Below are 14,457 nucleotides of genomic sequence, written 5' to 3'. Positions count from 1 at the left end.
GGACCCTCAGTGTACAAAACTCTTCTTTGTGGAGCATGCGTCTGGTGTTCTAATACAGTGGTTCTCAGCATAGAGGGTCCTTGACGGGGTTCCAGACGGTCCCCAGCTAAATAATTGATAGTTAGTTGGACCCTTACAGGTTTGTAACCCTGGCAGTGTACACATGGGGGGTATGGGGATCCATTGAGCTCAATTCATCATCAAGACATACACATCAGTAACAACACCAATAGCAGCTAAATAAATAAATATATATATTACAGAAAAAAAGGAGGGGTGGAGCTCGCTGAGGGAGTGCTCTCTGGGGGCAAGCTGGTAGGGGATAGGAATTGTAAAGAAATGCAATTCAAACTGGGGGTCCTCAAATTTACAATGCTTGAGAACCACTGTTCTAATCGACTGATTGTGTCCTACAGTAATAGGCTCTATGCACAGTAGCCATATTATCACTTCTTTCACAGGTGTTACCAATGATACTAATGAAGGCTCTGTTCCATTTAGTGTAGCACGGTAGTGGTTCTCAGATTTTTCAATTTACACGACCACCATAACTCTGAGAGTGTACACCCGAAGGGGGCCATTTGGAAACCCCTTAAGGAACCATGAGGGTCCAACCCCAATTTTAGTCCCACTGGTGTAGCAGAGTGTTTCTAGTGAGCCACCATGAACACGGCACCCTGACTCTGTTTGACCAGAATGGAACAGAGCCGTCATTAGTATCATTGGTAACACCTGTGAATGTCTTCACAATATGGCTGCTGTGCATAGAGCCTATTGCACTGCACTGCATCAAACTCTAACTCTAACTCTCTCTCTCTAACTAACTCTAACTCTCTCTCTCTTACTGTCTCTCTCTCTCTCTCTCTCTCTCTCTCTCTCTCTCTCTCTCTCTCTCTCTCTCTCTCTCTCTCTCTCTCTCTCTCTCTCTCTCTCTCTCTCTCTCTCTCTCTCGTGTAGAGAGACCCCATCACAACATTTTGACCGCGGCCACAGAGCCATACAGAACGGGCGAGCCGTACGACCTGTCCCTGTCTCGGTCCTTCCAGAACCTCAGCCACCTGCCGCCCTCCTACGAGTTGGCCATGAAGCCTGAACTAAGTAAATACTACTCCTCATCTCTCCACAGATTAAGTAGGTGCTACCATCTTGTACATTACGTCCGGCATCCGCCTGATTTTTATTATTATTTATTATTATTATTATTTTTTTGCCTGATTGCTTGCCCTGGAACCTGTAAAAAAAAATGGACGAAGGGAGCCGTGACGTCACCTATTGGTTTCTTACAGACAGTGTTGATTTCGTCGACGAAAACTATGACGAAAAATGTTTGTCGACTACCTATTTTCACTGACGAAAACTAAATAAAAACTAAGCTATGATGACTAAAACTAAGACTAAATATATTGACAATTTCATCAACAAATACAAACTAGACTAAAATGTTAGTGAGGGACTAGCGGAGAAGAGATCCAGTAGAACTAAGACATGTCATTTTATGTTTGGTTAAGCTCGGGTGTTGCGCTCTGAAAATAGCAGATCTACAAGCTCACAACGCGTCGCAAGGCGACGCATTGTGAGCGGCTATTTTCAACATGCAACCGAGTGTAAAATCAGCCATTATAACGCCATCAAGGCACCACCAACATACATTTTAGTCGTCTAAATCAACTGTAGATTTAGACTAAAACTAGACACAAACTAAAACATTTAAGATAAGATATGACTAAAACTAATTGGAATTTTATTCAAAATACTATGACTAAAACTGAATCAAAATTTGCTGTCAAAATCAACACTGCTTACAGACCCGTTTTGAAGCCACTATTTCAGCGAATTCAAATCCACCATCTTGGATGGTCAATCAATTTCCGGTCTCCAAAACAGCAACCGGAAACGAATGCCCCTAGAAGCATACCCTACTATTTGTTTTAATTGATGGGACCATAATTTCACTCAAAAACGCATATCATGATATTTGGAATAAGACTTTAAACTAGCAACTGAAAACATGGAGTATTTATGATAACTAAGTTGCGTCAAGTCAAGTCTTCGTAACCAGAACCTGATCCTTACCGCCTGCCTGGAACACTGGCAATGCACAAACAGAAATCAAATCGTAGTGAGATGAGTATAACTTGCAAGACCACACCACACGGCATCTATACATCGGGGCCGCTTGACTGACATCCTAATTGGCGTCTAATTTGGCTCCCATCTGCGGCCCATGCCGTTTCGCTAATGTCCACTAATGATGTATTAACTGCCATTTGCTCCTGCGATATGGCCGCTGTATGGCAGCCAAGATGGTTGCTCTAATGTCTCAGCAACGCAAACTGGGCTCCGTTATTATCCTAATGACGGTCGTCCCCCCCCCCCCCTCTCTCTCACCACTGCAGTGATGTGACGTCTAACCATTGTCCTCGTGCTCCTTTCCGTGACGCTTGCAGCGGTCTGTGAAACGTATGATTGGCCGCTTGCCCGCTCTGCGAACTTTGTGATTGGTCGCATGTGTCTTGCCATTTGTCACTGTCCTTCCTTCTGGAATGTTCCGTTTGTTGCAGCAGGAAGAAAGTGTTGTGCTGGATTTTTTTTTTGTCTTGTTTTGTTTGCTTTAAGTTTAAGCTGCAAAAATGTTAAGTGAAACTATATATATACATACATATATACATATATATATATATATATATATATATATATATATATATATATATACATATATATATATATATATATATATATATATATATATATATATATATATATATATATATATATATATATATTAGTTTTTTAATGTTGTTTTAATGTTGTTTTCAATGTGGAACTTGGCATGAAGCCCTTCTTCCCTACAGGTATTACAGAAAAGGTTAAGGTATAATCATAGTTTAGACTTGCACATTATTTTTGCAATGAATACAATGTTTGTTAGGGTTCCCCATGTTCTGGATTCGAGACCCGAGTCTTATGGTCTTAAAGATGAACGGTCGCATTCACAGAGAGCAGCAATGGTAGTCAAGATGTGCTACAATGTAAATTAATTAACTCATTCAGACCAAGTAGAAATAGGAATTTGTTTGATTCTCATCCCTACTGCACAGTAAGAATTCTCAGTGTCAATGTATCCATGTGTTACTCTCAGAGTTACATTCACACATTTAAAGGTAGGGTAAGTGATTTTTGGTAAAAATAAATGAATAAAAATGTATTGTTAAAAGGTTTATGCTCTATATATATTCTGATAGTAATCATTGAAATATATAGAGTGTTTGTTCAGTAACAGAAGTCTCCCCATCTCTCCAGCGCTTTAGTAAACAGAACAAATATCTTCCGGTGAGTTGTCAATTTCAGCCAAACAGGAGAGAGTACCCATTATTCAGCTTACATATTTTCAAATGTTCCAGTTCCAGTTTTGTCTGCTCATTACTTGGTGTCATCACCCGCAATGTCACCTGTTTATTCTGTAGGCCTATCCTGTACAGTATGAGTTCTCTCTCCTGTTTGGATGAAAATAAATCGGTATCCTGACCTGAAAAATGCCTGTTCTGTTTACTAAAGAGCTGGAGAAACAGAGAGACCACATGTTACTCAACAAATGCTCTGCAATGTATTCCATTCCATCACAATATAGAGCTATTTAACACTTTAACAAAAGAAAAATCACTTTAAATGTGCCTTCTTTCTGGATTTTGGGAAAAAAAAGAAGCACAACTCACTTTTGTGTTTTCCCCCGAAATAATTTGAACGGGGTGACAAGGGCAGCAGAGGGTCATGTCTAAGGTCTTCGCTCAACTCCTCCACTGAATTATTCAAACTTCAGGTCAATGAGGCCGAAGGAATTGTTATTTAAAACGTGCGTCCCGCAGCAGATCGCTCTATTCCCTCTAAGGTACCGCGGTCGGAAAAGCGCTTTCCTACCACAATGAGCAGCTTTTGATCCATGCATTCCTGAACCGTGACGCGTGCATGGGGATGATCACTACCAAAGTAATCAAATTGTGTCAGGGACCACCAGAAGAGAAGATGTGTGTTTAAAATGTCTAAATTATTCAAAATGTGTGATTTTTTTTTTCAACTATAAAAAAAATAATGAAATAGCAGTGTAGAACGACTATTTTTTAATTGTCGAAGTATAAAAACTGATTGTGATGGTGTATTTACACATTTTGCCAGGGACCCCTCAAGGACCCTTGGGGGTCCCAGGGCCCTACTTTGAGAAGCACTGCACTAGACTATTGGTCAACTTTTATTGCAGGTTTGTCATCACAAAAAGAACAAAATGATTGTTTTATTACATTGTTTTTTTATGACAAAAAAAAAAGACAGAATGCAATCTTTGTTTCACTTTATTCTGCACTCTTGTATATGTTGCCGTCCCCCCTCCCTTATCCACTGGAGGGGGTTTTGCTCTCTTATCTTTGCCGGGAGCCATACAGGAGCCCACCTAGATCAATCACATTGAGTTACAAAGAGGATTTCAACAATACCAAAACCCTGCAGGATTTGTCCAACGAGCAATTTGCCGCGTGTGCAGAAATCTCTCCCGCCACCAAAGTGCACCGGCTGTTATTTTCCCCCCTCAAACCCAACTTCTGCCATTATAATCACACCTCCAGGAGTATCCCGCTTGGCAATGCAGACATTTCGATAATTTCATTGGCTGACGACCCGGAACGGAAATAAGCGTAGCGCAAAGTCAAAGCCGGACGATAACCTAGGCCAGGGGTCTTCAACATGGGGTCCGTGACCCCTGGGGGGGGTCCTCAGAGCTACTATAGGGGGTCCGCCAAATCTTTGTGTGATAGGATTATTATTATTTTTTTATTAACCACTTGAACCCTAGCATCCCTTTTCTGAGGAGAACTTTCGCTAAAAATAGCTGATCTACAAGCTCACAACGCCTCGCGCTGCGAGGCGTTGTGAGCTTGTAGATCTGCTATTTTTGTAGGTATAGGTGTCGAGGGAAAAAAGAGCAGACCAAGTAAAAAAAAAAAGTTGAATCTGAAACCCAATTTTATACAATAAAGAGGGGTGCCTGCTACATCTCTCTCTCAGCCAAGGGGTCCTTGGCCTGAAAACGTTGAAGACCCCTGACTTACGCAGAATTGTCCGTTTTCGATCATTCTCCATTTAGTACGAGACATTGTTTCACATTTTGATTCTGATAAATGTTTCCCTTGAAAACAAGGCAGGCAGTGTGTGTGTGATGGCCGTGCGTGCTGTCGACTCAGCGACGCTATAATCTAAATTATTTCAAAATTGCACATGGTACAATTTCAAGTACGTTTCCACAATTGGAAATAAACTACACATCGTAAACGCGAAATGCAGCAATATTATTGAGCAATTTTAGAAATAAATTTGATGAATGATTTGATCTAAATCTGCAAAGTAACTATAGTGACTGAAGGCGTCAAATAATTGCAGTGGAGCAAAAAAGAAAAGTGCAAGTAAAAAGTGCAGTACTTAGTTACTTTACACCACGCAGGTAGCCATGGATCCGTGAGGACATCACTGTGCATTGCCCTCCAGTGACATCATGGATGAAGGGCGCCTCAGAGGAAGAAAACACACTTATTGTCTGCCGCCATCCCCCCTCACTAATCACCCCAGGAAGGGATTAGCGCACCCTTCAGACCAAGCGAGCCCCCCCCCCCCCCTTCTTAGCCCATTCAATCCAGGGGACGCATCTCTGTCATTTTAAGATTTATTTGTGCTATTCAAAAATCGTGAAAATGTGTGCAAATCTTTGAATGTATATATTTTTTGAAGCAAACGTTTGTAACTTCGATCTTCTGGGAGGTCCCTGGAACAACATATTTTACAAATGTTCGCTTAAAAAAAATATATAGAGAGATTTGCACACATTTTCAAGATAAAAAAAAATAGCAGATATACAAGCTATATGAGCTTGTATATCTGTTATTTTTGAATAGCCAAATAAATCTAAAATGACAGAGATGAGTCCTCGGATTGAATCCTCGAAAAATAGAGTCAAATACAATAAAAAAACTAACAACATGTAAGCATGATCTCTCTCTCTCTCTCTCTCTCTCTCTCTCTCTCTCTCTCTCTCTCTCTCTCTCTCTCTCTCTCTCTCTCTCTCTCTCTCTCTCTCTCTCTCTCTCTCTCTCTCTCTCTCTCTCTCTCTCTCTCTCTCTCTCTCTCTGCGTCCCAAATCCCCTCCAAAGATCACTTTATAATTGATGTTTCACAACTTTCACAAGTGTGCGTTGCATTATGTGATTACAGTGGGCTGTGGGGGCTGGCTGCCTGCTGGGATCAATAGCTGACCCATGAATGTGTACTGTGCACCGCATCCAATCTAATCTGGGAGAGTGGGGGGGGGGGGGGGGGGGGTTAATTAGGAGTCATGAGCGAACGGCACGCATTCTTCATGGTTCCCAGTGGTGGGAAGCAGTGGTGTAAAAGTAACTAAGTACACGTACTCAAGTACTGTACTTCACCACATGTTTTGTTATCATTTTTTTTTTTAATCCCACGATTTTGCAACCCTTTTTCACCCAGTGCCAATTATCTAAGTGATACCCTGGGCGCTACACTCCCCCCGCCAGCCTAGGGAGCCCAGAGCCGAGCTCATGCCTCCTTCAATGCATGAGAGCCAACTGACCTTCTTATCACCCGACAGGGGGGGAGTTTCCCCGGTAGGACGTAGCGCCTGGGAGGAACATGTTATTCCAACCAGTTCCTTTCCCCTCCATCAGGCGCCCCGGCTGTCATGGGGGAGGCGGTATAGCGACCAGGATTAGGCCTTCTGCATGTTTTTTGTGAGGGTACCTACCCTAGGAGACACGGCGAGTCCTTTCACCAACCCCACCTGTACTCAAGTATTTTACTTAAGTGCAATGTTCACTGCTCTACATTTCAGAGGCCAATATTGTACTTTTTTTTATCTACATTATATGAGAACATTATTTACAAGTTACTTTGAAGATTTAAGAAGAACGTATTGATTATTGACCAATTAACCAATTTTATACATTCTGCTATTTTCTAAAGATACTGAACCATTTCCAAAACGTGAAACGGGCCTTTCCGCACGATGAGTACTTCAAGTACATTTTGATGACAATAGTTTTGTAGTTTTAACTCAAGTTAAATATAGGAATATAGGAACTTAACTTGTAACAGCGTATTTCTACACTGGAGTATTTCTCCCACCACTGGGTTTAATTAGGCGCGGTGAGTGACCGGCCCACATTGTTTGTGGTTCCACTTTCACGTGGGGGTCCCTGCTCGGCCCTTCCAGCTAATTGTGCTGCGTTGCGCGTTTTTGCCTGCGGTGCAGAAAAGATGTGCGTTGTCCCGCTTTTATCCGTTTCAATCACTTAGAGTATAAACAGGGACTTCAAAGCACTGTTCTTATAGTCCAGAAAGGCCAGCGAGGACCTTTAGAAGAGTATTTCCAGATGGCTATTTAGAGACACTTCGTTTAGTGCCGACCGAAGTCCTGACAGTTTTACATACAGGGCTAAAAGCAGTGAGCAGGCCAGGTTTATTTGTAAAGCACATTACAACAAAAAGGTAATTCATTACACTTTGCATATAACATTAAACACTTAAATATGGTTGAGCGGGATCCCTCAGGGCTCTATATCGTTGCTGTCCGGCAGACGCCAGCTAATTCCATTTTTCCGCATCTTTTTCCATAAATCAGTGCTATTGAACACCCTTTACGTCTGTGTGTTGATTTAAAAATATTGGACCAATGAAAAGCTTCTGACAAAACTCCATTGGATCCCCAAACTTTCTGCTAAACCAGCTAACTCCACCAAAGGGGGGTGGAGTTAGCTGGTTTTGCTGACTCCAAGCTCCACCCACTTTTGACCTCTGACCTCATTGTGAGCTTGGAGGTCCATTCAGCTGATGATGAACAAAACCTCCTAACTCCACTTTTTGTTTTGTTTTAGTCATTTCCTGAAAAAGAAACATTTTGGAGTTAGCTGGTTTCTGCAGAGATATGCTAATGTGCGCTAACTAAAACTAACAATGTACGTCCACCACCTTTTTTCTTTGACGAAAACTAAATACAAACTAAGCTATGATGGCAACAACTATGATTAAATATATTGACAATTCCGTCAACAAATAAAAAACAGACTACCATTTTTTTGAGGGACTAGTTTTTGTATGAATAGAGTTTTATTCAAAAGACTAAAACTAAAACTAAATTTACATTTATTTATTTTGTGTCAGCAAGTACTTTACAATGAAATTAGAAGGTGTGCCCCAGATAAAGTAACGTGTTACTCTGAAAGTTTTACCATACTTAGAATGAGACATGGATAAATATCAGTCAACATGGCGCTTAATCATCCTCTTGTGGATATAACTCCATACCTCAATGATATAACATGATATAGTGATACATCGTCTCTACCGGGTGGAAACCTGTCCAGTCCAGTACTGTTACTTTTCAGAATTCAAATCCAAAAGTAGAAAAAGTAGCAGATCTACAGGCTCAGAACGTGTTGCGTTTCGAGCCTGTGGATCTTCTACTTTTGTGTGACGCTGTAGTATGACAAAGTAGGCCGTAATGACAAAGTAGGCCGTTCATTTACGAAAAAAAACTTTAAAATATGGAGGTTTCTGCCCGACAGCAATGATGTTAAAATATATAAATAGCAGTCAACTTTGGCTACGGGTTTCACACCTGATGGCGTGACTAAAACACGGACCTCTTGGGGGGGGGGGGCGGGGGGGGGGCGGTGCCTTACATCGTGGTCCGAGAGTCACCCCGAGTCCCCACATGAATCTCACAGAAAAAAAGGACATCCTTGAGACTGGCCTAGTTGCGGAGGAGCTATACTTTCTGCAGGCTTGAAAAAGCCGACGCTGGAGTGTGGATTGACATTTACCACCATAATGTGGCGTCATCTTCTCACTGACCCCTGAAAAGCAGAACGCCAGAGCGGGTATATAGCCACCGGCCAAAGTTAAGCCTCCTTCATTAGTAATCGGCTAGGTGGGGGGGAGGGGACACACACACACACAAACCCCATCCCTTATGGAGGGACAATGGAGTGACCTTCTTCTTTCTCCCAGCCAGGGAAGCAATTGCATGCATCGCACAAGCACTCCGTCCGGACTCAAACAAAGCTGCATCCCGCTCTCTCTCAAAGTACTCAACACCCCAGTTCTTGTCTCAAAGTATAGACCCCTTAACAGACGACGTCACACTGATAAGAACCAGCATGTCGCGCGCAGGCCGGCACCAAATGAAAGCCTCTTCTGTCAGGTCTCGCTATAGGACGCGCCTCATTAGCCAACACACAAGAGGAGGTTGAATGTACTGAAACCAGCTGCACCCCGAAACAATATGTTGGGAATTGATTGCATGAAACAATCACCTGTGCGTCCAGTCTCAATGTTGGCAAACAAATAATTAGTTGTTAGATACTCCCGTTCTGACCGGGAGTCAAGTTTGACACGTTCGACTGTAAAAACTTTTACTTGAGTTGAAGTACCGGAGTACATGCTTTAAAAAAAGTATTCAAAAGTATAAATTACAAGAAGTAGTTCACCCCAAAAATGACTTATTTTCTATCAATTACATACACAACCCATGATATTTTTTAAAACATATTTTTTAGCATTCCTAAGCCAATAATTTGATGACGGGGTGGCTGGTCACCGGACACTCCGCCTGTGACCATTTAATATCAATGTATTAACATAAACATTTTGACATTTCCCCCCAACAAACAGTACGTTTCCAGATATTTTGAAAACTAAATATCTAAATGTACTAGTGAAAATATCAGATCTACAAGCTCACAATCTGTCGCGTCACCGTGCGTTGTGAGCTTGTAGATCTGCCATTTTCACTTGTGTTTTAAATAGGGCTTAAGTGGTTAATCCATAATGTACTTTTCCCCTTCCTAGAAATGTGGTCGAGTCAAAAGTATAATATTTGCCTCTGAAATGTAGTGGAGTCAAAGTCATAGGTGTCCAAAAAAAATGTACAAATACTCAAGTAAAGTACATACTCTCTCTTTTAAGAATTGAATTCAAAAATAGCAAAAGTAGCAGATCTACAAGCTCGAAACGCGCCGCTTCGCGCCGCGTTTCGAGCTTGTAGATCTGCTACTTTTGATGCTTCTGTGTGACACTGTAGTACGATCAAGTAGGGCATTCATTTACGAAAAAACACCAAAAGTTAGAATATGGAGGTAAGAGCGTTTCTGCCTGACATCGACGATAATACTCACGTAAATGTACTCCGTTACTGTCCACCACTGCTCCGTCTCCGCCCGAACCCGCTGAAGCGCAGCGGCACGATTCCTAATATGGGCGTTTCAACCTCGGCGTCCCGAAGTAATTAAGTCGGCCCCGAGGCCGCAGCACCCCCCTCGGCCCATAACAGTTAATCAGAGCACTTTCCAGGGTGCCCAAGCGTTCGGTTCCCTCGTCCGCGCCGGTGGACTCCGCCCCCAAATAAAAACAAGCTTTAACCTGTTTCTCGGAGTCAGGCCGGGCGGAGGTGAATGCGGCTGTCTTTGCAGCAGGAGTAGCAAAAGTATACTGGCATCAAAAGGTAAAAGTACTCGTTATGCATAATGTCATATTTCACACGTTTTCAAAATCTATGGAGAAAAAAAAAAAAAAACATCTTTGGAAAATAGCTGATCTACAAGCTCACTTGTATTTTCTAGCCGATCTAAATCTACAAAGTAACTAGCAACCAACATTTTCCAAATAATGGAGTAACAGTGGAGTAAAAAGTAAAAGATAGCTGCCTCAAAATTGTACTTAAGTGCCGTACTTGAGTACGTCTACTCAGTTACTTTGCACCACTGCTTTGCGGTAAACAACAAAGCGGGCGATGACTTCACGCCAAAGCCAAGGAGAGCTCCTCCCGGATCGCTTAGCAGGAGGAAATAGATGGAGGGTTATCGCCACCGGTTGCAGCTGAATTGTTGCGGCAGCGCGCTGATTGTCCTCTGCTTGCTAATGAAGGGCAACCTACTTTCCAGGGGATGAAGGCACCGATATAGGATGGAAGGGGGGATTCAGTGGCATTTAACCCGTTAAAACCGGGCACGCATGCTGTGTGTCACTTTAAGATTTCTCTGGCTATTCAAAAATAGCAGATCTGCAAGCTCATAGCGCGGCAATTTTTGAAAGATCGCGAACATGTGTGCAAATCTTTGAATATATATTCTACAAACAGTTTAAAAAAGAAAAAGAGTTTATGCTGCTATATTATGCAGTGGTGCTGCAACTTTTCCATGTCAAGGACCCCCAAAATGATATGTATCTGCCCGTGGACCCTCATCTCAAAATATGTTGTTCCAGGGACCCCCCAGAAGCACAGATCGGAGTTAAAAAATGTTCGCTTTAAAACATTTATATATATATTCAAAGATTTGCACACATTTTCAAGATTAAAACAAATAAATAGCAGATCTACAATCTCATAGCGCGGCGCTCGGTACCGCGCTATGAGCTTGTACTGTAGATCTGATTTTTTTAATAGCCAAATACATCTAAAAATGACACACAGAAGCGTTCCCGGTCTTAATGGTTTAAATAGGACTTGTGATAGACACTGGCGAGTGCGCTCAAATTACAATAGGCTAATAACCGCGGTATTACACTGTCATAACACTATTACAATTTAACTCCGAGAGTGAGCGATTGGAAACCCTCAGACTTGAATGGACACATTAACACTGAGGATTTAACGATGTTGTCATTCACTTTGCACATCACCCATGGCAGGCTAAGTATGTGTGTATATTCTATACTATAGAATATTCACAACATTGCCCTATACAGTGTGTCTTTCTATGTCTGCCTTTCTCTCCTCCTTTCTCTCATTCTATTTTATGCTCTCTCTCTCTCTCTCTCTCTCTCTCTCTCTCTCTCTCTCTCTCTCTCTCTCTCTCTCTCTCTCTCTCTCTCTCTCTCTCTCTCTCTCTCTCTCTCTCTCTCTCTCTCATTATTACTGTTATTTATGATTTGACTGAGAGTGTACACATGATACAGTACATGCGTTCACTCTCAGAGTAGAAGAAAATAAATGAACGTGGAGGATTTTAGGATGTAGTCATTCATTTGCCACATCACCCAGACTAATGCATATACAGTACACAACCTTGCCCTAATAGTATAGGGCAAGGTTATAGGTAAAGGGCCTACACAGTATCTCAATCTATTTATCTTTATCTAATCATCTTTTCCACTCGTTCTCTCTCACTCTCTCGTCGTTCCTCAAGATGACAAGAACGCCGACGACTACTACGGCGGCGGCAGGAAGCACCACCACCGCGACTTCCAGGGCGCCACGCACATGGTGAAGCTGAGCGCCGCCTCGCCCCAGCACCAGCACCAGCACCAGCATCAGCCGCGGAGCCGGGAAGAGCCGCCGCAGCAGAGGCAGCAGCGGCGCCCCCGCGTCCAGCGGGCCATGTCCCAGGACCACGTGCTGTCCCCGCCGCGGACGCCGCGCCGCAGCGCCGGCGGCGACCGCGACCGCGACCGCGACCACTACGGCCTCTCCTCGTACGGCGGCATGGCGGCGGCCGCCTACGGCAGCAGCCGCCACCTCTCGGAGGAGCAGCTGCTCTCGGCGGACCGCCTCCGCTCGCAGGACCCGCTGCTGTCGCCCGCCATGCGGCGCGACAAGTTCCGCGAGAAGGCCATGGCGCGCGCCATGTCGCAAGCCGACATGCTGATGCCCACCACGCCCAAGGTGGACCGCCACAAGATGACCAAGATGCACTCCCACCCGAGCTCCTCCTCCCCGAACGACGGCTACAAGCTGCAGGTCAACCACCACCAGGGCCAGGGCGGGGGAGGCGGAGGCGGAGGCGGAGGCGGAGGCAGAGACAAGAGGCAGGCGTTCGCGGGCAGGCGCACGCACACGGTGGACCTCAATTACATCCCGGGACACCACCACGACAGGGACCACCACGACAGGGACCACCACGGGAACTACCGCACTGCCAGCAAGAACGAGGTAACTGTTTAAAACCCCCCCGACGGTTGGCGGCTTGTGGACACAAAAGCGACAGACAGACAGAGACAGGCTGACAGAGGGACACACTCGACGCCGCGGCGGGAAAAGGCTCTATGCACAGCAGCCATTTTGGAAAGAAATTGGGCCTCTTCTTACTTACTTCACAGGTGTTACCAATGATACTAATGAAGGCTCTGTTCCATTCTGGTCAAACAGAGTCAGGGTGCTGATGTTGTGCACGTTGGCTCACTGGAAACACTCTGTTACACCAGTGGGTCTCAAAGTGGAGTCCAGGGACCCTCATGGTTCCTTTGGGGGGGGGGGGGGGGGTTCTAAATGTCCCCTTGTGTAACTCTAAGAGTGTACAAATGGAACCAAATGGACCCGTAAGGTCTCCTTATGAGGGTCCTTGCAATTAAAAGGCTTGAAAACCACTGTGCTACATGAAATGGAGCAGAGCCTTCATTAGTATCATTGGTAAAACCTGTGAAGGAAGTAAAGGAAGAGGCCCAATTTCTTTCCAATATGGCTGCTGTGCATATAGAGCCTATCGGCAGAAAGGTTTCGCAAAGTCTCCCAGGCGGAGGCGAGATCCGCCTCCTTCAGCTCGTCTTTTTTAACCCCTCCACGTTCGAGACTCTCTCTCTCCGCTTCGTAGCGCAAGCCTCCTCCTCCTCCTCTTCCTCCTCTTCCCATGTCATCCAGAATTCTGGGCCGACGTAAGACTATTAGTATCAACAATTGCAAAGACATTATGTACTTTTCCTCTCTTAGAGCAACATAAGGGCTTTGCACGTTGTCATACGAGGAACTGCTCCACCGCGTGTCCACGGGTTCAACGCCGTGGCAAAAAGATATTTTTTAAGAACCCCCGGACATGGACGCGAACAACCAGGAATTGTATCAACTTTATAAATAATATAAATACACTATATTTACTATTTGTATTTTCAGTCCTTGTTATAGCTTTAGAGATTCCTATTGACTGGTGTTAAAGCACTACTCAAGTGGTGCCTCTTGAAACTGTCCCACTTTAACGAAGTGGATTTGTGGGTTAAAAAGCACAATTAATTAACAATTCCCTTTGTTTCCTTTCCTTGTTTTACTCTTCTTTGATAACAGGGCCAGAACATATCAGCTTATTAGTGAAAGCAGTCTAATTTATTTTGTAACGATAGATCATTGTAAATAGGCTATATTAGCAGCATTATACACAAGGACAGCTGGCCCCTATTTGGCTGTTTTTATTTATTTATTTATTTTAGTTTTTTCTTTGTTTGTTGGATTGATTCCCACCCAGAATCTGTTATAGATTCAATGATCTTGATTTTAGATAAGTCAAAGTTCTTGAATAATTGATCAAATTGAGCAATGTCTACAATAATGTGTAGACGTTATGTACTGTATGTTGTTATTTGTTTCCATTTATATTTAATTTTCCTTTTCGAACTGTGCTTTCGAACTGTTAGAGTGAT

General features: G+C 43.5%; 1 protein-coding gene across 1 annotated transcript in view; it reads left to right on the top strand.

The window, feature by feature from the left end:
* LOC311054548 (shisa family member 6) overlaps positions 1 to 12,994 on the top strand; it is a gene marked incomplete at both ends in the record, with an annotated part of 150,821 nt that extends 137,827 nt beyond the window's left edge. Inside the window, 2 exons of the mRNA XM_084070559.1 lie at positions 958 to 1,131; positions 12,240 to 12,994. Coding sequence (XP_083926685.1) covers positions 958 to 1,131; positions 12,240 to 12,994 — 929 coding nt within the window. The remainder of the gene's footprint in view (positions 1 to 957; positions 1,132 to 12,239) is intronic.
* Positions 12,995 to 14,457: the final 1,463 nt, after the last annotated feature.

Source organism: Gymnoscopelus microlampas (assembly GCF_963454915.1).
Source record: "Gymnoscopelus microlampas genome assembly, chromosome: 11".
Lineage (NCBI taxonomy): Eukaryota > Metazoa > Chordata > Actinopteri > Myctophiformes > Myctophidae > Gymnoscopelus > Gymnoscopelus microlampas.
The sequence above is the reverse complement of the archived record's forward strand: the minus strand, read 5'-3'. Positions and strand labels throughout refer to the sequence as shown.